General features: G+C 42.5%; 1 protein-coding gene across 1 annotated transcript in view; it reads left to right on the top strand.

Moving 5' to 3' along the window:
- The window catches only part of DNAH12 (dynein axonemal heavy chain 12), a 937,015-nt gene that overhangs the window by 391,953 nt on the left and 518,945 nt on the right, over positions 1 to 26,117 (top strand). Inside the window, exons 32-35 of the mRNA XM_069206470.1 lie at positions 7,436 to 7,576; positions 21,666 to 21,749; positions 21,855 to 22,043; positions 22,386 to 22,505. Coding sequence (XP_069062571.1) covers positions 7,436 to 7,576; positions 21,666 to 21,749; positions 21,855 to 22,043; positions 22,386 to 22,505 — 534 coding nt within the window. The remainder of the gene's footprint in view (positions 1 to 7,435; positions 7,577 to 21,665; positions 21,750 to 21,854; positions 22,044 to 22,385; positions 22,506 to 26,117) is intronic.

Genomic DNA, 26,117 nt, shown 5'->3' with positions numbered 1-26,117 from the left:
TTTATTTATCCAGTGGCAGTCACAACTAGGTAGTTATAGTTAGGTCAGCTGCTCCCCCACAGGAAAAGTGTTTTTTGTAATGCTAATAAATTTGGCCCAGTTTGACAAATCTGCACAAAACTCTCTCAAAAGGGTTCCCCTTTTTGACTAGTTTGTGCATGGAAGGTTTTGGGGTGATCCGTGATGCAAGGGTCGAGAAACAAGAGAGGTCCGAAAACACAATATCCCCATGCATTTTCCATGGACTTCTTTGAGAAGGGCTACAGCAAAAACTGCTGAACGAAATTACACCAAATTTGGCAGGAAGCTAGATCTTGGTCCTCAGAGTATGATTTAGTGTAAATCCTTTCAGTAGTGTTTTAGAACGGTGGTTCCCAACTTTTTGAATTTTGTGGACCCCCACTTTATCATTACTGGAGCCCGGGGACCCCCACTGAATCTTTCTTGGAATCCGGGGACCCCCCACTGAGTCATTACTGAAAGCTGAGGACCTAATCTGTTAATATTATTTAATTTTCTAAGCAGTCACGGACCCCCTGAGGAGGCTTTGTGGACCCCCAGTGGTCCCCGGACCACAGGTTGGGAACCACTGTTTTAGAAATTAAGGGTAAAAAAATATTTCTATAGCTGGATGGTTGGATCAACGAGAGGATCGAGAGACTCTTGCAGAAGCACCAATCTAAAAATGGAGCATTTTGATTGGCCTAGGGAGCTTTTCGTCCCTTGGGCTAATTTGCTCCTGCAGAAGTCAAACTGCCACGAGAGCAGCACTCTGATTGCCTGCCAGCAACATGAGAAAAACGTTGCTGGCAGCCATTCCAGGACTCCAGAACGTAGAGCCCTGTCCTGAAGTTTTAAAATAAATATAATTTAGGGGGCAGCCCCAGCCCCTGTCGAGGAGACCCAGAGGGACCCGCTGTTGGTGTCAAAATAAAAAAAATATCTGTTTGTTTTTCTCTGACCCCCACAGGATTTGCTGCCCAAGAAATAGTTGGGGAGGAGGCGTGAGTAGCCCCCCCCCAGGCCATTTTGGGCCCCAGGGACCCCATCCTCCATGGCCAGATACTTTAAGGGGAAGGAGGTGAGCCCACCCCCCATGAGCCAGATTTGTGGCCCCAGGAACCCCATCCCCTGTGGCCGGAAACAAGCCAAATGTGAGGAGCCGTGGAACCGGAACCTCATTCCAGGGGTGTTTTCAACAAAAAAGTTGGAGCACACGGCCCATCCACCTGGGCCATAAAATAACTTAAAAAGGAAGGGGGCACTCTCCTACCCTTCCTTGAGCCTCTAAAGGTCTGGGGACCACATCCCCAGGACTGGCTCAAGTACTGTGTGCCGGGAAGCCCACCCCTGGACAGAATAGTTTCCCTGCCACACTGGTGCAAGCAGGGAAATGTATTTGCTCCCACCTGGAGAGAGCACTTCCCACTAGGTGGGAGCAAACATGCCTTCCCTGCCCGCAAAAGCGAGAAGGAAACGCATGTCTGCTCCCACTGGGCGGGAGATTAAAACATGCTCCCGCCTGGTGGTAGGAGACTTCTGTTTCCCTGACTGCATACCTGAGGGCCGGAAAACAGATATTGCTCCCACCTGGAGGGAGCATAAAAAGAGAGCTGCCTCCATGGGACAACCACCTGTGGCCCTGAGAGACGGATTCCCCAGTGTCCAAAAAGGCTCATGGCGGGGGACTTCATGCCCTTCCCCTTCAGTATTGCATTCGGCCACAGGGGATGGGGTCTCTAGGGATTAATAATGTTCAGTATAATAATAGAGTCTTGCCCCAGGGATGGGGTTTCTGGAGGACAAATAAGTCTTGGTGGGGGGGGGGCTGCATGCCTCCCTCCCCTTTCCTTTTTTATGATATATGGCTCCAGGAAATGGGATCCATAGGGACCACAATAGGCTTGGGAATGGGGGGATGTGCGGCCCCCCCTTCCCTTAATTATGATAATTGGCCCCAGGGAGTGGCCCTAGGGGGTGGGGTCCACAAGCCCTCCTAAGGCTTGGAGAAGGAAGGCCACGCATCTCCTCTATAATTACGATATGGCCCCTGGGATGGCATCCTTGGGCCCTTTGTGGCTTAAGGAGGTGGTCCACATGCTCCCTCCCCTATTGTAAAAGTATTTGGCCCTGAGGATGAGGACCCTGGGGCCTCTTAAGGCTCAGGGAGAGGGGCCACATGTCCCCCTCCCCAATAATTAAAGTATGGCCCCATTAGATGGTATCCCGGGTCCCATTTAGGCTGGGTCACATGGCCTCTCCCCCTAATGTTAATGTATTTGGCCCTAGTGGAGGGTTTCCCTGAGGCCTCTTAAGGCTCGGGTAGGGTGATAACCTCATACGTCTCCTCCCCTATTAATATACCTTTTTTTTTACTTTGGGGGAAGAGATGGGTTCCCCGGGGCTAATAGGGACTTGGGGAGATGAGGCTGTGCATAGCCCTTCTCGTTTTTAAAAAGAAAGGGCCCCAGGAACAATAGTGTCTTTCTGAGGGGGAGGTTCTACCACTTCCCTCGGCAGGGGTTTGCCTGCTTGCAGGGGTTTGGATGTAGGGCCTTGCTGCAGGCCATGCCCTACAACCAACTCAGTTGTGCATGGTGGTGTTGGCTTTTTGTATGGTAATGATATAATATGTGTGTGTGTGTGTGTGTGTGTCTATATGTATATATGTCTGTGTCTATATACATATATATATATATATATACATATATATATCAATATATATATATGTATATAATATATAGATTATATATATAATAATAATATAAATAAATAAAGAAATCCTAGAAAATCACAGAAAAACAATGGTTAAAGTGATGTTATAGCTAGGAATTTTAATTATGTCATAATTTATCTTTAAAAAAACTTTAGAAATTCACAGGAAAAAAACAAAGGTTACAGTGGCGTTATAGTTAGATAAAAATTTCAGTGCCAACATAAAGTTTATAACTAAACAAATCACAGAAATTCACCAGTTACAGTTATAACTTGTGCCCCCGCCTTGCACTGCTTATGACCTCACATACTGCATCACTCAAGACTCGGTTACCAGTGCGGCTTTAAGGACAATTGTGGCACCACCTCCAATTTGATGGTGCTGGCCCTCTTGTGCGACGAAACTCAAATGTGGCTCTGCGCTTTACTCCTTTGTAGACTTCAAAGTTGCATTTAACAGCATACCTAGAGGCCGGTTGTGGTGTACATTTCAGGATTGGGGTCTACCAGCTAACTTATTGAAATCAGTTGAGCTGCTGTATACTAACATCTGGGTGCAGGTAAAACTGGGGGTTGGTTCTTGCATATTGAGGAAGATTACTATTAAAGCAGGGCTAAAGCATGTTCACGTGCCCACTCCTCTGCGTTTCAACTTATATATCCTTGATCTGTCAGAGTCCCTCAACAAAGCAAATTGCTATCCTCCTAAATTGTGAGGCAACCACATGGCCCACTTCCAAACACAGACAAGCTTGTGCTTCTTAGTCAGGCCAAGATTGGTCTCCAGAGTCACCTTTTTATCCTACATGCATATGTTGTGAGGTATGGGCTTGCGATAAATCGCACAAAAACCATGACAGTTACATTTTCAGCTTTACTATCTGTTCACCCTAACTTCCATGTAATACTTGAATCACTTATTGACGGCGCCGCTCTGAATTGCTCGACTTCAAGCTAATCCTCGAGTGGAGTACGTCTGCGCTGCTGTTATTTTGCCTCTAGCTCTTTTGCTGCGTGTTCTGTATCTTGCACATTGCACTTTGTAGAACGCCCGAAGGGCACACTTAAAGTACCCTTGGGATATCCCTTCTTGCGTACTCTCCAGCCGCTGTTACCTCACCTCAGTGTCTTTTACTGTGTGTCTTGTATCTTGCACATTGCACTTTGCAGAAGGGATATTCCTTCTTGCTTATTTGCACAGCATACTTTTTTCTTGGGCACGTAACATGAATGCTGCATTGCTTTAGCTACTCTCCTTTACGTATAATCAAGTATCATTCTTTAATGCTTGTTGCACATTAAACTTTTCTCTTCAGTATGTCACGATACAATTGACACTCATGGTATGTGTTTCCTATATTAGGATGCTTCAAGTATGACTACGCCTTTAAAATGCTCCTTGGAGAGTATTTTGCAGGAGCGCTTGATCTAACCTAAAAGCTAATTCTTTTTTTGATATTGGCTAAATCTAACTACAAAGGCAATGCTAAAACATCTGAAGCCGTTCTGGGATATCCCCTTATCTTGCACATTGAAAAAAAGCAAAAGCTATGGCTCTACTAAGAAATGTGTCTTTTTTTTAGAAATATATTAAAAATGCTGCTACATGTAGATCAATACATATCTTTACCAGACACTATTGTTTGAATCCAGATTCAAAAGCTGATGCTTAATTGGGTCGCACCTCTTTAAGAAATCCTTTGAAGTAACTGTGGTAACACTTCTGATTTTTCCTTCTTGCTTGCAATTCTTGTTGTTATGCTATTTTATTCAGTGCATATGATTATTGATGAGAACCTCTGGTAGAGAAGGAAACAAGTCTTATCTGTAATCCCAGTACTCTTCCAGGGGAATCCTCACCAAAGTCATTAGCAACCCTCCCACCTCCTTTGCTAGGAGTTTGAAACAGAAGTCTCTATACTTTTTCCATGATCTTTGCCTCTGTCAAAATGAGCTGACCTCATTCTCATCTGGGATGGATGACTGGGCACTAGTGAAAGGGTGAGGCTCTTAAACGTTCAGTACCAGCCTTAATGTTTAGCTGTTCAGCCTATATGCATTGCCCTGCAGTCCCTTTATTTTTCCTTAAAGAAAAAGATCTTTGTGGCAGATATTTCTAGTCATCGTAGAGTCAATGAGTATATTACTTGAGTTAGAGATATTTTTAAAAATGAAACATAAATAAAATCTGGTCAGTTGTATCCTTTAGAGACTGCAAATCCTATTATTTTCACTGTATATGTGTTTTTTGGTCTGCTAAATGTACTTGTGCATATATAGATATATTTTGCAAAGTGCTCTGGGATCTCACATGTGAGTGGGATGATTCAGTACTTATGACTTTGATGAGAATTCCTCTGGAAGAGAACTAGTTTTACGGGTAAGAAACCTTTTCTCCCACATGCCAGAATGAGGGAAGTGGGAGGAAGAAATGCATCCTTTTTTCTGGTTCTGAGGAGAGCTTTATTCAATACTTTTCATGAGATGCAAGTTTGGTGTGCAGAGACAGACGTACATTGTTGTTGTTCCTCAGTAGGTAAGTGAATGCTATTGCACACTTTCTGTTGGCTGACAATAGCTGTGTGAGTTGTGGACCTAAGTCAAAACGTGTGTCTTGTCACAGTCTGTTCTGGCAGTAGAGAAGAATATGCCCTCATGCATACCAGGGTGCACTGAGCTCTACACAAGTGGAATCTGAATGATTTTGCGTAATTTAGAGTTTGGTCAATGCACCAAAACCTTCGGGATGATCTGTTCACCCTATGTACAGGGCAGCTATAACATACACCAGTTTTTGGTGTATGTCACAATCCCCAAGCTCTAAATTATCCCCTAGGTGTCTTCTTAGATATCTAACATCAACATTTGAAGTGTGATCATCAGAGAGCCTGAATTCCTGGAATTACCATTGTTATTCGTTTTTCCTGGGTTATGACTAATTTTTATCATCACTTTATCAACAGTGTCACTCAGACTTTCATTCACAGTAGTAACTGTTCACTAATTCTTAAAACCCCATCCGGTCCCTTAATTTCTGGGACTCAAACCACCTGTATATGGTCAGTAAAAAGTTTGTTAAGCTTAATCTAGAACTGCACATTAAGGGGCAGAAAAGTGGCATCATAAATTATCCTCTCTTCCATGGATGAACTGCAACCATGGTTGCTAAAGAGTTAGCTTTACAGTACACAAACCATTTTCCCTATAACCTTGTGTTTATGAATGTTTCATCAAAATCAATATCCTACCACCAATCTAAATTACTCCGACTTTCCTATAAAGTCTTAGAGAAGTAAATCACTCTTCAATACATTTCCATGTTTATACTTGCACCTGCTCTCAAGAAAGGATCTGCAAAAATTGTGTCTGAATTTGTTAGCCATCAGATACTTTTTCTAGTAGTCACTGTTTCCCCTTTCCTTTACACATTTTGTTCTTAAGTAGTCTTAATTAATGCCACTTTAATTGCCGCATTGAGCTTCAAAGAGACAAAATACATCTCTGATTTTTAATATTTATGACATATACCTGTCTTTGTCTGACAAGGTCACCCTTAAAGGGAAAGCATTCTGTGCTTTCTCTTGAAACCATTTCACCACAAAAAGGTCCTTTTCAGTAACATTGTGAAAGCTTTCTTATCCCTGGTTGTTCTGCAACCCATGTAGAAGCTGTAATCAAACAGTTGCAATGCTCTTTCTTTCATGGGGACAGGTTTCTCTATTTCTCCTCCTTTAAATAGCAGTCCTGATGTCGTAAATAACACAGAGTGCTATGTGATTCGATTTCACATGATGTTCAATCGATACCTTCAACATGACCACTTTCACAAGGTTGTATTTTCTACTGTGAGAGTTCAGTAGGAAAGAGTCTCTAAATGTGTAGCCTGCATGTGTTTGATGAATCATGATATGAATGGGTTAAATGAATGCTAGTTTTGTTCCTGATGTGTGTGTGTTTTTGATTGTTCCAGAGTGCACTTTAAACTCAATGCACGTGATTACTATTCAGCAATTTTACATATGTAGTTCTCAAATTGCATATTAATGAAGAATTAACTGTGAAAGTTTAAGGTTGCCTATTTTGTACATCATAATGCTGGGGAAATACTGTAAAATGCCTTGAAGGATAGTAGCATGTGAGCTGTAACTGTTTCATTTATAGAATGATATACAGATGCTTTGCCTGATTTATTAGTTTCACAGCATTTAATAGTCTTAGTTCAGGAGAAAAAATAGATAAGCGATTCAACATCCCTATTAAATATGTTTCTATTGAGTTACGTCATTCATCCAACATTTTCATGTATCTAATGCATCATAAGTGTAACATTGGTTACCTCAAGTCTTCCTGTAGTTGAACATATTGATGGAATAATGACTATTTATCTTCATGATAAGGTCAGGCTTTGGATGCCTTACCTTTTGAAAACAATTAGGGTTTAGGAACATATTCATACATCACACTTGTACATCTGATTTGAACCATCTTACCCTCAAATCCCTAGAGTGTTCTCTGACTGTGCAATCTAAAAATATGCACTATATAGTAGCTCATCTCTACATGGGTAACTAACAGTGTTCCAGCTCACCTGATGGTTAAAGAATCTGAGGTGAATGCTTAACACTTGCCTACCTCCTGAAAGTGTGATGCATGAACCTATTGTCCATTAGTATTCCAAAAACATTAACAATATTTCATTTTCTCTCTTTTTCATTTCAAGTGGACTGATGGTATTGTTGCAAATACTTTCCGTGAATTTGCTTTGTCTGAAACAACAGAGCGCAAATGGGTAGTTTTCGATGGTCCAATTGATACACTCTGGATTGAAAGCATGAACACTGTATTGGATGACAACAAAAAGGTAACACATTTTACACAGTAGAGGTGTTTTTCTGCTTTGTCAATATGAGTACATGCTGTGGTATAGCACATCGTAAAATGTCTATGTCTGCTGGTGTGTAGTGTTGTTAGAATGCCAGTTTGTGTTGTCTGACATGTGCATGGCAGCTGCATTTATTTTTCCTAGTTTAGCTTAGGTTTTTGCATTTTCAACAATTGTGGCTTTCAAATAAATAAATAAAATAAATATGCTTAGTATTAGATGTGGAGAGAATATCGACAAGCATTTTCAATGCAACGGGGCTGGCATTTGCTCGAGTTGGAGCTATTTGCGTTGTAAACTCCTAACCTAACTTTTCTTGCCACACAAAGTGAAAGAAAAAAAACGGAGCGCGATCGCGCTATGTAAACCCCACCGCAATCGCGCTGCGTGGAAAATTAACAGATAAAGTAGTCTAGAAACCAGGCTCAAAACATCAAGCCTCGTATGTTTCTAGTAGTTTACCGGTGCTGTGTAGGTGGACTAAACACTGGAAAAGGCATGACGTATGCATGCCTTTCACAAATGAAAGCAAGCAGATTTTAAAGAGCAAGCCAAGGAACCAATGAAAGAGACTGACGTGATCTGGGCGTGGTTTGAAGCCCAAAGAGATTACTTTATGACCAGAGCGCTTTGCGCTCACCCATAAAAAAGAATAACGAATAGAACAACATCCCTTGACAGATTCATTTAGGTGATAGTCAATCAAAGGAGAGCCCAGTCCCCAGGGCAGATGATCATTCAGGGTCTTGTGTAGTTTAAGGTTTTCCTGGAAGCTTTGGTGCACCCTGGGTAAACGGGGAGGAAGTTGGCCCTTGTAGCTGTTCCGTTGGGCCTGCTTACAAGTGTAGGTGCTATTTATCGCACCTGGTAAATAATGCCACAGGGTTCAGTATTTATCGAGTGTGATAAATAGCACCTGTTACAAGTTTCTGGGGTATAACATGGAGATCTTTGTGTTTAACATACCAAAATCCATGTGATATAGTAATTATCATATGGTTTTCCCATGTTAGATTTTGGCAGTGTTGACCTGCCAAAATCTAATTAAGTTTGAAGTATTTAACACAAATGACAATTATCAGATGTGTTAAATAACACTCAACTAGTAATTCTGACCCATACATAAACAGGGGTTTACACACTGGCCGAAATCAATCGGGTGACTCATAATCAAGCCAAAAAATTTAATGTGATGATTTAAATCGTTAACCAGGAGCCCCATGACATGGGTGAAGGATACATGCATTTTGCTGATAATCTTTTTACTGAGAAGGGGTGATATTAAAGACAGGATGCTGCTGCCTTATTCAAGTGGTCTGAGGATTTCAGTCAATAGAGCAGTGAAAGACATTGTGCCAGCTTGACTCTTAGGTGACTATACTGTACACACACCCATTTTAGAAAGACTGTGTTCAGCTTTGGGGCTAAAGCTTATTGACTATCCAAGAAATTAATTGTGATCACTCTGGCTCTCCTGTCAGAAGGATATACCCATCCGGAAATGAGGTTTGACCTTTCTATTATGGTGGCTTGATTCAGGCCTGGGATAACTGTTTTATAAGAGTTTTGATTGTGGTATGCGATTTCCTCTTGTCCCTCTATTATGGTCGTGATTCCTGGCTCTCTCTCCACTTCTTTCCATCTTCTCTGGTCCTCTCTGGCTGCAGAGCACAGGATTAGTGTGATCCTCAAACAAAATCATACAACAGTGGGGGAAAAATAAAGAATGATCAATGTATGTGGTCTTCCTATGGTGCCCTCCACTGTGCTCACAAACCAGATGGTGCCTGTGAACATGATTCCCAGGAACCCCATCTGATCCGCTTCCACACCAGCACACCACCTCTTGAATGCACTACCATGCAGCGGCGAGACTTTCATGAGGCCACGCCCCTCCAGAGTTGTGGATTCGAGAATCACAGCATCCACCTCTTCTCTATGGTCACTGGACTGCAAAGTAATGCTTCTAGAGCAGTCATTCCCTTCCTGGGGCTCGGCGTCTTCACTCCTCGTTGAACCTCCCACTGTTTCCCTGACTCCCCAAATCTCCAGCATCTTCTCTCATCAGTGCATCTGGACCAGCACCTTCCTGCATTGTCTTGCCTCCTGCCCTCCGATGAGGTTCCGCATCCTCCATCATACAGCTGACAGCCGTGGACCTGGATGGTCCTTCATTCATGTTGTTGACATGCTCCGGAGGTCCTAGGACTCCTGCCTGAGCTACTGGAACGGCGATGTTCCCTTCCTCAGGGAGATTGAAGGCGGCAATCTTGGAAGTCCCAGGCATTGCCCAAACCAGACTACACTGCCCTCCCAACAAGAATGTGTCATTTAGAGACAGGGCAATGGGAGAGGAAATCTACATTGTTTTGCAGCCTCCCTGGGACATGGAAAGCCTGAAACAAAAATGGCTGTAAGGCCAAGAGCCAACATAACACTTTCTGTTTCGTGTCTTTATGTTGTGCAAGCCAGTTGAGAGGGACATGATCAGTCAGAAGAATAAAGGGGCACCAAGGTAGGTAGTACTGCAGTGCTTTCCATGGCCCACTTGATGGCATATTTTTCTATGGTGGCATAACGTACCTCTCTGGGTAACAGTTTGTGATTGAGGTACAATATTGGGCGTAATTCACCCTGTTGATCGGTTTGTGATAGAATGCCCCCTAAGCCCAGACCAGAGGTGTCAGTTTGCAGTACAAAAGCCTTGTCAGAATCTGGGCACATGAGAATAGAGTACTTTTAGCTTTGGCAGCTATGCTCCTGTGCGTCATTCTGCTGTATCTGCTTTCCTGGATATTTGTAGGTTGGCAGGACTGTGAGTGGACTTACAATCTTGGAAAACTGTGGAACAAACCTACGATAATATCACAATAGTCTCAAGAAGGAAAATTTTTTGAATGGCCTCTAATTTATTCAACTAGGGACGGATGGCCCTAGTTGTATGATGAACCGCAAGTATTCAATTTGTTCTGTAGCAAGGTGTTTTTTAAAGATTTAGAGTGAGACCTGCTTGATTCAGGGTATGTAATATTTGCCTCCAGGGTTACAAGTACATTTCCCAATCAAGACGGTATACAAGTATATCGTCCAGGTATGCTGTGGCTTAGGGTTGGTGGCCCTGCAACAGTATATCTATGAGCCTTTCGAAGATGGCAGGGGCCCCATATATACGGAATGGCGTAACTTTAAAATGGTACAGGCCTGAAGGGGTTGCAAAAGCTGTCTTTTTCTGGGCTTTGGGAGAAACAGGTATTTGCCAATATCCCTTCGTCAGGTCTATCGTGGACATGACCCTAGCCCCACCCAATCTTTCCACCAACTCATCAACTCGGGCATGGGTTAGGTATCAAACCACAAAAAAGCGTTTAATTGATGGAAATCAATACAAAAATGAACATTCCCATCTCCTTTTCAAACTAGGACCACGGGGTTGGGCCAAGCACTTCAGCATTATTCTATGGTGTCTGCTTTTACCATAGCTTCTACTTCTTGATACGCTGCCTGTTATGTAGCTGCTGGGATGTTGTATGATTTAAGCTTGGCTACTCAGGCACCTTCTGTGGTGATGTTACGGGGCACTAGGGATGTGCACCCCTGACATAAGACCAGGACACTGGTCTATCAGAGTCATCAACTGTTTGTTTCAATGGTTAGGGCATACCCTATCTTCACTGGCTCCTTGGCATTGCCTACGATTGATTGAATGGGGATGTTTAAGGGTTTACAAATATTCAAATCCTGTTTGGGAATTACTAGGCTCGCTTGATGGGGCATCTTCCCTTGTTTTCAAGAGATTGAAATGTTATATCTGTCCTACTGGTCCTCTATGTAGGATGGATACCCTATTTGTCACTGGAGTCACTTTTTTTTGTATCTGATAAGGGCCTTGCCATGTGGCAAGAAGTTTCTTTTCTGTTGTAGGTAACAAGTTCAACACCTTATCCTCCAGAACAAACTCTCTCAGTCTTGTTCCTGTATCGTATGTTATCATCAACAAAGCTTTATTTCAGCCAAAGCCATAAAAGCACAGACAAATATACACAAATACACGTCTAATAAATATATAAAAATATAACTTCATCACATCCAAACAAGATCCTTAAAACAATGATACAAATAAATATGTACAACCAAAATGTAGCAATGTAAAATCAATAGTCCAAATATCAGATTAGAAAGATTAACAGACCCTCCTGCAGAGATTCTACGTAATGCCCAAGAATTTGGCCAATGGGACTACAAACAAAGAATCGGGTTCTGACCTTAAAATGTGCAAAGCCACAAGAAGACTGTCATCTGCCAATAGGAGCCAACCAAATAATGCGAGGATGGGCATAGTACGGGCAAGCAAAGAGGACCTGAGCAACACTTTCCCTTGACAAGGTGTACACCGGACTTGTATTTGTGGCCCCAGTGGACCAACCAACTGTAAATGTATTCAGGGGCTGTGTACCCAATCTAAACTGGAAATATAGCTTCTAGTTCAGAGACACTGTGATCAGATCCCAGAAAGATTCATAAGCAGTCAAAGACTTATAATAATATTCTTCAGCTAATCTAGATGAAGCAAGCTTTCTGAAAACATCTGCCTCCACACTATCCCAATAAAGGGCCTTTGCCTTAGTTGGGTCTTCTCCATATTGGCATGTACCTCCTCCCGTTGAGTAGACAAGGTCTCTTTCAGTGCAGCACTATATCAGAGTAGGGGTTTGCCCTCATCCTCCTCCTCTGTCTAGTGCTCAATGTCCATGTCCAAAAGAGTATGTGCCATCCTACCAAACAGTAGCTCAAAGGGGGAAAACTCTGTTGACTTCTGTTAATGGATTCAGATGGCAAACAAGACTAAAGACAGTTTTCTGTCCCATTCTCTCCTTGTCTTATATATGATTTTCCTCAACATGGTCTTGATGGTCCTGTTGTACCTTTCACCTAGACCGCCTGTTGGTGGATGATAGACTGCCCTCCGGATATGTTGGACAACGTAAGAAATTACAGATCTGACTCATTATTCGGGACATAAAGGGTGTATCTTGATCCATTATGACTTCCTGTGGGAAACCTACCCGGTAAAAAGCTGACACAATAGACTGGGCAAGGGACATAGCCTGGGCAACAGACATTGTAGACATTCTGGTCAGGGGTATTGCTTCCAAATAACAGGTGGCATAATCCACCAAGACCAGAATGTACTGATGTCCACGGGCGGATGGTGTTAGAGGGCCCACAAGGTCAATCCCAACCTGCTGAAAAGGTACCTCAATGATAGGAAGTGTTCGAACGGGTGAACTGGGCACTCTGGCTGGATTTAGCAGCAGACATCTAGGACAGGCTACACAAAACTTACCTATTTCCCAGTACACTCCTGGCCAATAAAACCTCTTGTTTAAGTATTTCAAAGTATGTTCTTGTCCATAGTGTCCACCCACAGCCTGGCTATGAGCAAAGTGTAAAGCTTGTTCTCGGAAGTCTAAGAAGACTAACTGTTGTGTTTTGTGTGCTTTACCAAGTAATCCTATACAACACCCCCCGTATGATACAGCAGAAAGCGCCTACCTGTCCAGGCACGTCCTCTGTGACTTGTTCCCACGCATGCATTAGGGTACTTTTGTCCCTTTGGGCCAAACTCCTAGTGGGAGCCGGGATTCCCTCTGTGGATGAAAGGACGCACATAGTTGTGGGTTGGGATAACAAGTTATAGCAGGCCTTCTCCCTTCTTTTCTCACTTCGGGCTTTCACTCCCTTCAATAGCGGTATGTCTATCTTGGTTCCAGAGGAGGGCGCTTCTCTAAATCATCCATTCATAGTATTCTGGCTGTCAATTTGGTTTAATACTCATTGAAGTGGTGTTTATCCCTACCCAGTAATACCTTCTAGGGCAAGGAAGGAACCACTCCTACTTTGGCCAAAGGGTATGTCTTCTTATCTCCATGCACGCATGTCACCTGCACATATTCCCCCTCTCATATTTGTTTGACGGGGACTACTTTTTTATTGACTACTATGTGGTGACATCCTGTATCATAGAAAGAAACTGTCCATTCAGATAAATCTTTTACCTATATGCCTTGGATTCCTCCCCAGTGCTCTACCCTTAGCATACCCTACCACCATGGGTTTGCTGGCAGCGACCCGTAGGGGACAATGTGTCCCCACTCTATGCAGTGGAAACACTGTGGCCATATAGTTGCCCTGTTCCTCCAACCAATGGTTTGGCTGGCTCTCTATGAGGGAGAGATACCCTGTTCTCACCTAGCGCCTCCCCTTCCCCGTGTGGTCAGTTTTGGTGGAGCTTTAGTGGATCTGGTTGAATGTACTGTAAATTCAGGGGAGCGATGGAATGTACAGGCGACATCGACTGCAGATTGAACTGTGAGGGTGGGTGTTGTTTCACCCAGAACTGTGTGTTGCTGGGCAAGGCCTCTAGGCACTGTTCCAGACATACTCCTTTGGTTATCTCCTCTAGGGAGGATATGGTTGGTTGGACCCACTGAATACTCAAGTCCCTGATACTATAGTACAGTGTCCGGGGATTGTCTCCGGCTGTCCACTTTTCCTTCAGAAACTGGGTCCTATAATACTCCTGACCACACCCTAGTTGTTTCAGTATAGCCTTTTTAATGTCTGCGTAAGATGTTATCTCAGCAGGATTGACTGATTAGTATGCAGGTTGCAGTTCACCTGATAACTGTCCCCATCTCTCGAGAGGCCAAGTCGTTGTTGTGGCCGCTTTCTCAAAGTTTACAAAAATGTTGTCAGGGTCATATCCTTCCAGGTATTTTTGTAGGACTCTCCCTGGTACATTGGGATGTACCATTGCACTAGATATGGCATCTGAGAGTTGTAGGATGGCCATGTCCTGAATCTTCAGATTGGCGTTCAGTCGAACCGCTTGGTCGTTTACAGCTGCCTGAAGTGCCTCATGTTCAGTTTGGGCAGTTTGCCCCTGTTGCTCCAACACTAGCTGCAGATACCATTGTCCATCAGCCAGCAGAGTGACCATTGCCTCCATTATTATAGGTTGTGTCATGGTAGCTGATACACTCGGAATCCCACTTCTGACACCACTGTGATCACTCTGGCTCCCCTGTCAAAAAGATATGGCCATTCATAAATTAGTTTTGACCTTTTTATTATAGTGATTTGATTCTGGACTGCAGTAGTTGTTTTATGAGAGTTTTGATTGTGGTATGGGATTTTCTCTTCTCCCTCTACTATGGTTGTGACTCTTGTCTCTCTCCCATCGTCTTTCCATCTTCTCTGGTCTTCTGCATTCGCAAAGTCCAGGCATAGCTTGACCCTCAAACAAAATCATACAGCAATGGGTCAAAAATAAAGAAGGATCAATGTATGTGCTCTTACTATGGTGCCCTCCACTGTGCTCACCAGGTGGTGCCTGTGAATTATGCGTGATTCACTTTTCCCCAGTAACCCCTCTGATGTGGTTGCACACCAGCCCACCACCTCCTTAATACACTACCATGCGGTGCTGTCACTTGCCTGGGACCACAGCCCTCCAGGGTCGTGGCATTGAACGTCACAGCGTCCACCTCTTCTCCTGGGTCACTGGACTGGAAAGTAGTGCTCCTGGAGCGGTCATTCCTTTCCTGGTGCACGGTGTTTTCATTCCTCATTGAGCTTCCCGCTGTTTCTGTGACTCCCCAATCCAGGGCATGTTCTCTTACCAACGCATTCCGGCCAGCATCTTCCAGCATCCTCTCTCCTCCTGCACTCCGATCAGGATCTGCCTGCTGTATTAAACGGCCAATGACTGTAGACCGGTAGAGCCCTTCTTTTATGTTGTTGACATGCTCAGGAGGTCTTAGGACTCCTGTCTGAAGTCCTGGAACAACGATGTTCCCTTCCTCAGGGACATTGATGGCAGCCATCTTGGAAGTCCTGGGCACCTCCGGCGCTGGACTGCACAACTAGACTTCACAGTGTCCCTGATATTTTACACAAGGTGAAAAGGGACAAGGCACTTTTACTCCCAAGTACAATAGCTTTTGAAATCTCATTAGAGACAAAAGGGAAACACCAGCTTTGGTGCCTGCAATTTCTAGTCCTTGGATATGGTAGTACAGACCTATGGTGTGGAATGCTTTTGATCTCACAAAACATTAAAAGACTGTTATTGCAGCTGATGCCAGAAGGGGGCCTACTGATTTCTTGACTTTGCCTCTAAATAGAGAAATCAAAAGAATGAATATTATGGCAAAAAGGTCTGTGCTTCTGGTATTTGGGTACTACCAGCATTTGTTTACAGGAGGTAGAGTAGTCAGTGGACAATTTAGCTGAACACCAGACTGAAGCTTTGACGCAGATGGTGACCAATGGTATGATATATCCAGGCACTTTAAGCCTTATGATTTTGAATTGGTTAATTAGGTTGCAAGGTCCATTCCATTTTTTTGCCGCATGCCCAAACTTGTATTTTAGACTTGTCTCTACAAGGGAATCATTATTTAGAGACACATTTTACCAAATAATGTGAAAGTATGAGGGATCTTGGGAGCTTACAAGCCATTGGGATTGTGCCCTCAGCTTAACCTGTTTTATACCACACAGTGATGTAGATCAATACATCCTACACCATAGAGGCCCAAGTGTGGCAAACATTAAGAGGTTATCATCCTTAGTACTGAAAGTCCTCAAATCGTAAAGGAAAAAATCACTGTTTAAGATATGGCTGCCATTGGATATGTCTTCTGAGGAAGCCATTTTGGTGCAGTCCTTACAACATGATACACCAATGAGTGGTGGCTTCCTGTTGGATGGTTTCTTGAAATGTGACAGACTATATTCAGATTGGCAAGTCTAAGGTTCGAGGGAGTACAAAAAGGGATATCGTTTTTTATTTGAAAATTCCTTCACACTGCCTGTTGAGATGAAAATCCAGCACTAATTGTCAATTGTGGCATCTGCTTCCATTTTGTGTGTCCTGTGTTTTTTCTGTCCAGAGGCATCAACTCTTGAGATCTTCAGTGGGTGGTCCACTACGATTTAATTGCCCCTCCAGCTGTATGTTAGACTCTGCTGAATGGTGGGTGCACTGAAAGTGTACACTCACCCTAGGAGAGAGGAGCACTGGCAGCTCAATTTGGACATCAACTTTTTTTTATTAATACTCATTACTGAGCTTGATCATTAGCGTTTGGGGCTGTGGATGCTTATTAATAAATGGAAGGGTGTGTATGCATTAAAAATCCTTATTTGCTAGAACCATTTATGCTAATTAAGATCTGGGGCCGTTTAGGTTCCTGACTGACTGTGCAAAATTCACACTCCCTGCCATGATGGATCATTAATGGTCTACTAACTGGGACCAATCATGCATGAGGACATAAAAGCTCTTTAAAACCTGAGACCATTTAGGGTCCTTATTGACTGTGGTTGTTGATACTCACAGTGAGGGGCTTTTAAGGTCATTATTACTGAGGGACATTAATGCTCAATAATGCAAAGGGCCATTAAGGCTCTTTCCTGCCTGGTGACATTGATCCTCATTAATAACTGTGTCCATAAGGCTATGGGATTCAGCATTTTCAAAAAAGAAAAACAATGACATTTACTAGAAAACTTTAGTTAAGGCTTAATTAAGGGCATGGGTTGCAGAGCTGAATACAATACAAAAACTCAAATGATGGGATATTGACCAGTTAAGGTGCTAAACTTTAGTTCCCAAATATGTAATCTGCTTTTCATAGTGCCACACATTATTTCACTCACACTTAGAGCACCTCATCACTTCCTCTGTAAGCTGATTAATGAGATCATTGACGTCTACACATCGATGTAGTAGAGAACAACTACACACAATGCAAAATGTACAATGTCATAAAAGGTTTATTAGAAGGCACAGAAGCATACAAATGAACCAGCACATGATGTCATCAATAGCACAGGCTCAGGTCACAGTACCCACACTAATGGAGAGTCTCACAATCACCAATTATTTTTCAGTTCACTCCATCAGCTTAGTGGCTGATTTACTCAACCTCTCACACAATCACTAAAACAAACCTTCTGTCTCCTATTCCAATATGATTTTTAACTTTAACACATGATGGAAGGGATGGGGGTTAAGGTATAGTTTGGGCCTGACTGTGAGTGGACCAAAGTTTCCAGACCACGGCACAACCTTTAACCAGGCCTAATCCTTCCTTTTTAATGCGTATAAGTCATCCTATGGTAGGCCATACAGAGACCATAGGTCAGGGTGCTGGATTTGAAAAAGTTTGACATGTACTTTTAACGTTTACACATCCTGGTAGCGAACAACTCAACTTCTAACTTTGCTTTTCACTACGTCAAGGCCTACCTCTCCCTTAGGATAACATTGGGTTACCTTATAACATTTAATAAGTGATAACTTTCAATTGGGAGTAGGTAGGAAAGTCTTGTTTGGTGTCTAAAGAATTGTAATTAAAAAACTTCCTTGATGGTAAAGTCAGACTTTAAGACACAGTTCTTTAAATGCCACTTTTAGAAAGTTGTAATTTTCTTATTCCAACTTTTTGCTACCTGCACCTATATAATGGGTCAAGTGACTAGGTATAGCTGGCAGTTGTTTCTTTGAGTATTACTACCAAACAGTGAGATATAGGGTGAATAAGTGTTGGCAAGATGGGCCATCTCTGACTTTATAGGGGATGGGGTTGTTACCTAGCACACTTGCCTCTAAAGTGGTGCCACCCCAGACCTGAACACTAGGAACTGGACCTGAAGGTGCTCCACCAGCCCAGCTGTCGTCCAGCCAGAACAAACGCGTAGGACTTTGCAGCTCCTTAAAGCCACCACTGTTGATGCATCCTCGTCCCAGGACCTCACATGGGACCGCTGCTTTTCTCAATACAGTACTTCGTAGGGCAGCCCTGAATCACCACTGCATGACGCATCCTCGACGCAGAACCTCGCAACGCTGTGCACCTAGGATTTAAGGTACTTTGCTCAGTGGGCCTAACTTGGTCCCTATAACTGGCCCACACACCATTGTGGTCAGCCTGAACTTGCTTAATATTTAGTTTAATTCCTAAAGAATGGAGGGCCACAATGTTTTAGGTGCAACCACGCATTACAACTTTGGAGTTCCCTCGACACAGAAACTTCATGTCAACCACTATAGGTAGATGTTCCTTTATAACTGATTCAATTGTTAAAGATTGTCATGACCAGGAAGGGGACCACTCTCCTTAATTCTTTCCACGTCCTTACTCCTTCTCTTGTAAAATGAGAGTGACTGCCTAGAGATGGGCTCCCCAATGGCACAAACTGCAAGCCACCACCAGCACTGTCTACCCTCCGCCTTACAGTAGGCCTTCTCCACACCCTCTCAGCACCACTTAATACAGGCCACCAGATGTACACCACTCTATGGTAAAGATGTGCCCCTTCAATGAGGACTATATAGAAAGAGTTTTGATGGCAAGCATGTAAGGAAGAGAAAGCTTACCTTATGTTGCTAGGAGCATGAAGGTATTCAAAGATGCGTCATACACGCATACAGTGCTTACCATCTTAGAGTAGACTGTGTCATACTGGTGAAAACACTGAGTGTGAACCACCCAATGTTTCCATTGACTTAATCCACCGCGTTCCCATAGGAGTGGCAGAAGATTAACACATTTGAATAGAAAGACTGTCAGTCTCAGTATGGGCTTTTGGGAGTTTGGTCTAGATAGAGGCAGAAGTGCAACCTTTGTAAATGAGAATGTGGCAGTTAGTAGCTGCAGCATATGCTCTGGAGGGTTTGCCCAGAAGCAGTGGAGGAGAAACCAATGTGACTGGGCATTATAATACCAGCTGCATTCTATCCTGTTTGGGTTGATCCAGCAGCAAAGGAAGAGTTGTTCATATGAATGGGAATTATACTACTAGCTGTAGTATATGATCTAGACAGACCAACTCATTAAAATAATTGTCATACCCATTCTCGAAGCTGGTGAATGGTAAATACAACTATATGTCAAGGGTGGTGTTCCTATAGGTGATGTTAGTATACATTTCCTTTTAGATTGGTGTGGGAGGCCCACCCAGGTGTGCGACAGATTGCCCCATAATAACAGCACTATATGATCATTCTTAGTATGTGTAAGGAGTATTGGTTCAGAAGTAACAGATGAACATTCCAAGGTTAGTTTGGAGTCGGTAGTGCAGCTTGTGGAAGAATGGTCTGTGGCATTTTTGGAAAACCTGGTGGTCCTAGCTGGACAGTAGGTTACATTTCATTTGATCTGCACAGTTCATACCTGGTAAACCTAATGTAAGAACACATTTTGAATACAGTGAAGCTTCCCTTGATTAAATGAAGTAGAAATAGTATAATCTAAAATCCCTTTGTGGCAATAAAGTTGTTTACAGGTGGTCGGTAAGCAGTTTTATAGGAATTTATATGTTAGGTACAACTTCAGTTCAGGTGCTCTGAAAGCAGGTTAGATACCATTGTAACACATCCTTAATATATTTTAAATAAGGCAAGGTTTAAATCTCCTTAATAACACAGTGTTAATATTACAGCTGATTACACTTTATAGTGATGCCATTGTTTACACAAACGTGTGTGCATAGTTTCCCAGCAGTGCTTACACAGTACAAGATCCTTACTGTCTTGTATAGAGCATGTGGTCCCACTGATTTGTTTCTTCTTATGGGTAGGCAAGTTCTGGCCTTGTGCTGCAGTAGAATGTATGACACTCTGCATCTCTTTGGGATAAACTTGGCCTTTTTCAGTATTGTCACGTGACTGGGCTACATCTAATGGTTGCTGAGAGCTTCAGGGGCTACAAAAGTTACAGTCTGCAAAGTCCACCCACTCAGAGCAACCTAGGCCTAAAACGGTCTTTCTTCACTGCTTATGTGATGGTTAGAGTTAATTATCATTGTATTGTCTTGAGAAGAGACACATTTTCATAGATTTCTTGAACTGAATGTGGGTTTCCTTGATTCTTACTATCACTGGAATCACATTCCACAGTTTAGCCACTGGTGCAGAGGAATATGTCCCATTGATTTGAAAATAGATTTGGTCAGCTGTAGAGCTTTGAAGGTTGAGCACCTGTTGCTAATTAGCCAACAAAGTGCTCCTAGAACCGCTGAGATGTACTCTTGAGATGCAGATTGATGAAGTATGATAGTTCTTCCAACATCTGCATGTCAACAACTCAGTTTTTAATTAGTTAAATTAAACTGCTTAATAAGCATCCATTGGTGGACAGCTCAGAGACATTAGTCTGATTTATCCAAATCTATTGTGATTCCTAGTTATAACATGATTGGAGTCTCATGTTGTATGTCAAGTTGAAGGAATTTTTCAGGTTCAGTATTAGACTGAAGTAGACCGAAGAAAGGGGCAATGATTGATCCTTGTGTTAAGCCTGCATTAATGCTGAAAGGTGGTAATGTTAGTGGGAAAAGTGGCAAGGTGCTTGATCTTTGAAATTGACCCTCAAATAAAATGGCCATTGTACATTCAAAAACAAATTACTTGTATGCCTGGCCCACCTTTATTAAGCTGCAAGCTTCTTTGTTTGGGAAGTCACTTAGGCCTATTTGCTAGATCTAGGTTATACACTCAACGTGTGCGTAGTTGATGGTCTTCAAGCAGAAAGATTCTCTTCTTTTTACAGTTGTTCCTTTAGGTGCTCACAAATGTCCCCCTTTTGATGGTACTCAACAATTGATTTCTAAATATAAGACATTGATTTAACTAAATCATGGCAGGGTTCCAATTCACAGAGGCTTACCACCACTGAACCAGTGGGCATAGTTTTGGAGACATGAGTTGTGTGCATGGATCCCAAAGGAAGGCATTACCACCTTCCACAGTATCTATAAGTTCTAATTTGTAATCGCTTTTCAGGCTTTCTGAAAGAGTGTATCCTACATAGGGAGGCAAATCATTCTTGGAAGGGAGAGTTTGTATGTGCCAGCAAACAGGATACTTCATGTATGCCAAAAGTGTAAGCATTCATACAATCTGCAAACACAGTGTGAGATTATGTATTTTGGTACACAGTGGTTGTCATTGGCTACTCTGTTGCGGCCCTCAAATCAATGTACTATGTTTTTTCAGCTTTGTCTGATGAGTGGAGAAATCATACAGATGTCCCCTCCGATGAGCCTTATTTTTGAAGCAATGGATCTTTCTCAGGCATCGGTAAGGTACAGGTTTGATATGCGGCTTTTGTTTAGCCGGCACCCACTCCATGACTTTGCTTAATAAATTAAGAGTGAACTCAACAATATTTTTCATCTTTTTCAGCCTGCTACAGTGAGCCGTTGTGGTATGATTTACCTGGAGCCGCTACAGCTAGGTTGGATGCCCCTTGTAACATCGTGGTTGAACACACTGCCAGATGCCTTAAAGCAAAAAGATCATCTAGCACTACTGTTAGATCTTTTTGATTGGCTGATTCGACCTGCGTTACGGTTCCTTCGAAAAGTTTGCAAGGTTATAATCCATGTTCTATATGTTTTTTTTAGAAAGGTTAATCCTGTTATCCTGCTAAGAGATTCTTCTGTATGGTTACATATCCCATTCATTTTACAATGTGATTAAATGCTGCAAAAATAATAATTGGCTATAATTCAAATATGGCATAAGATTTATAAACCCACTGTTCTCCGAACTGTTGAATAGCTTGAAAGAGAATATCTGAAAAACTGTGCAGTGCAAAATGTCTGCAGACTATTGAGAACCCTGCAGGGTCATATTCAAACCCATAAATGTCTTATGCTAGTTTAATTTCCTTTTGCAATTTGCTCATTTTTTAAAATTATTTTTATTTATTAGGAATTGGTTCCTACAAGCAACAGCAACACAATTGTTTCACTTACTCGGCTCTTTGAAATGCTACTGTTTGAAGTTGTACAAGAGGATCCACTGAATAAAAATGTCCGGACATGGATAATGGTTAGTCTCTAATTTAAACCGCGTTGAATAGGTATGCGGTGTGTGTGAATCTATGCAGAACAAAACACTTTTCACCCGGCCGAAACTGCATATTACATTATATCGGAAAGATACAGAAATTACGATGGTTTAGATTGCTCAGATTGATATTGCCATGGGTATAATAATATCAACATAGTCTGTTGATGATCAGTTTCGATTATGATCTACAGTACATGCGCAGAGCCATACTTTCAGATCTGAATTTCCTAACAATGGTTAATTTACGTTTTGCTTCTGATAGTCCTTCAGACCTGTATGTGCTTTCACCAATGTCGTTTTCATCGTATTCAATAATAGTTATTAAATGGTCTCTATTTTATTTGCATTGTTTCATATAAACATCTGTAGAAATTATGCAGTTTATTAAATGATGCATGGCTCTGTTTTGAAATATTTCACAGGCAAAGCACAATCATTTTGCAAATGTGCGCAGTCATGCAGTATATGCAAATTTACTCAGGTTTGACCCCACCTATAGAAACCAGGCATTGGATTACCATCAGCCAGTTTCACCTCGTCAAAGGCATAAGCACTGTGCAGGTGGGCATCAAGATAACTAGCTCAGGTCAACAGATGAAAGTGATAGGAAAATCCTCTGTTTTTCCACTGAAACTGCCACGTTTCAAGGCCAAACCACCAGCTAATTTTCCTCCACCATGCAGTTCCTTTGGTTAAGGAAATTTGACTAGTGAATCCCTTTGGAATTAGCATAACCTTCAGAAATCTGAGGATTTTCTTTAAAACCCAACTCTAAATCAGGCCCTTGTGCCGTTGCAAAGTAAGATCAACATAAACACCTTTAAAGCTTGTAAACTGTGTTTGAAATTACAGTGATGTAAAGACCACAAGCAAAATAATGTGTGTTCTTAGCTGAAGAGCCAATTTTTGGCATTTATATTACTACTAACAGACTTACAAAATCCATCATGTTCTTGTGTTTAAAGTGCAGTATTGGTAACTGGGGGCATAGCTATACTCTGTGCAGAATTTGTGACTTTTTTTATTCAAATTCAGTGCAAAACGAACCCCATATTTATATTTTGACGTTAGACATGTCTAACGTCAACATATAGGAGTTTGCACCATTTTTTGGATCTGTGCACCTACCATGCATCAATTAGATGCATGGTAGGTGTTCCTATCTAAAAAAGTATGCTATCTTCACAACCTCATATTTATCCCCGTGCTAAAATGACACACGGGTGGGAGGAGGGGCTAAATAATGGGTCAGACCAGGCGTTAGGGGCCTGTTGACCCATTTCCATGTTTAAACACCATGGAATGGGTCCACAGATGCCCTCACCAAGCCCCAGGAACAACCCCACCCCCACCAGAGGGATACCGGATGATGGGTAAGCATTTTTTTTGTTTTGCCATTGGGGGCCCTAACTTGTCCCCTGTGCTGGCCATTGGATTGGTGGGCATGACTCCCGTCTTTCCTAAGACAGGGCTCATGTTTTTGGTGGTTGTGCGTCAGGAAATGGTGCTAGTCTGGTTAAAGGCATTTTTTGCCTCTAACCAGGCTAGCGTCATTTTCTGATGCACAACCCCCTCCTTCCCTACCGCCACGCCCACCCAGCTAGCATCTTCTTCTAAAACGCTAGCCTAAGTTTAGCGCCATTCAATAATAGTGCAGTTTTGCGTCAAAAAGCATAAATATGAGCCTAAGTCTTCTTCAACATGGAATTCTCTCTAATATTCAGAGGTGGAATATCTCTGCACATGTGAGGGATTCCGGAACACAAGTTTTAGAAACTGCATGTTTCTCAAGCATTGGATCGTTCCTAGATCCAGATGCTTGAACTTTCCCATCATAGAAGTGGGAGCCTCCCGTACATACTTAGCAGCTTAGAAACAACTACAAAACAGTGCATATGTAGCAACTATTCATCATCATTTGGAAAGACCTGAATTTCAGCCAGTGCAGCTTCACCCAGAAGTCATTAATAGTCAGATATTCACCACACAGCGTGAGTTCACGGAGTCTCCACTGAGCTCTGTTTATTTTGCTACAGGACAGTGCTTCTCTAAACGTTTCTGGTTTTATCAAATGCTGTTGGCAGTTCTGCTTGAATTTCTGGCTCTGTGGGTTGTGAACTAGGTTTTACCCTCGTATCCAGGATGTCAGATTCTTTAAGGAAAGCCCTCTCCAAGCCCTGTTAAGCTTGGGGGGAAAGTCTTCATGCAAAGGACCCATTCAAAAAGTAAATTTACTTCCTCTATCCGAAACACAAACCTTAGGACTGCAAATTCTGCAGAACATTCTCCTCAGAAACACTTCACGATGAGGAGAGCAGGGTTCGGTACCTTCTCAAGATGAAGGGTCACTCAGGAGTGCTCCTTCCATCCTCTTTAAGAAACGTCTCAAGCATCACAAGGATAAGGATGCAGCACTTCTAAGTTGAGGAGTCTTTGGTCATGGATCAGCTCGCTGAGATGCCTAAAATTCTGTCTACCAGGTCCGGAAAGACTGTAGGAATACCTTCATGAACAACAGCACAAATTAAGTCTCAACTTAAGTTCCTGCAATGGCTTCATCTGAGGTGCTTTTGCCATCCTCACCTGCAACAAAATCAGCTATGATATAAAAAAGTACTTGTCTATGAAGTTGTAGCTATTTTCGATGGGTACTCTGTCAGCGCATCCATCCTCAATGACTCCACCACCATCAATACTGTTGTTTGCAGCTCCCTCATCGATGGCCCCATCATCAACTGCCGTTCTATCGACTGGTCTCTCAGTGAGGATACCACTGTCAACAGGCTCCTAGTTGCTGACACCAGTGTTGACGGTTCTACTGTTGATGGCACCACCAAGGACACCAAGTTAAACAGTGTACACTGTACCCCATTTGCCACTGAACCTTTTGTTATACCGCTGTTGCACAGTAATATTTTCCATGTTCCACCTACAAAACTATTCAGAATTGAAGAGGAATGGACCTATGAGTATTCAGAAGATAATCGCTCTCTCTGATCTGCTTATCGCCTGGGCAATGTCAAATTCAACTGCTAAGAAGGTGATAACCAAGAGGAGGATCAGTTTATTCCAAGGCAACCTACCCCTTCCTGTGCCTCATCCAGTGGAGGCACGTTCCTGACACTATGAGCATTACAATGATGATATCCATTATGTGCCCAATTCACAACTGGATTTTGTAGTATGTAAAGTAGTACTACAGTTGTACTGCTTACTTACTACACACTGCAATTCACAATACTATTGGTGGAAATCTCCAGCTCCACCTCTCCTATTATTTTTATGAGGAGATCTCTGCACATGTAAATTTACTACTTAGTAGTAAATTCGGCTAGGGTGAGTGTTGGGAAAATGGAGAATATCTACTACTTTATGGAGGGGTGAGAAGGAGTTCAGGGTGTGGCATGCTAATAAAAACTTCCACCCACCCACAAAAGAGTAAGGCCATTGCTATTCACAAACTGCACTTCTAAAGTTACTACTGCCCTAAAGGTGACAAAACAGTAGTGAATTTACTCCAACCCAGCCTTAAAGTACGTTGAACACCACACAAGGCCAGAACTGCAACAAACTTATAGAAAATAATTAACG

Source organism: Pleurodeles waltl, chromosome 9, assembly GCF_031143425.1.
Source record: "Pleurodeles waltl isolate 20211129_DDA chromosome 9, aPleWal1.hap1.20221129, whole genome shotgun sequence".
NCBI lineage: Eukaryota > Metazoa > Chordata > Amphibia > Caudata > Salamandridae > Pleurodeles > Pleurodeles waltl.
The sequence above is the reverse complement of the archived record's forward strand: the minus strand, read 5'-3'. Positions and strand labels throughout refer to the sequence as shown.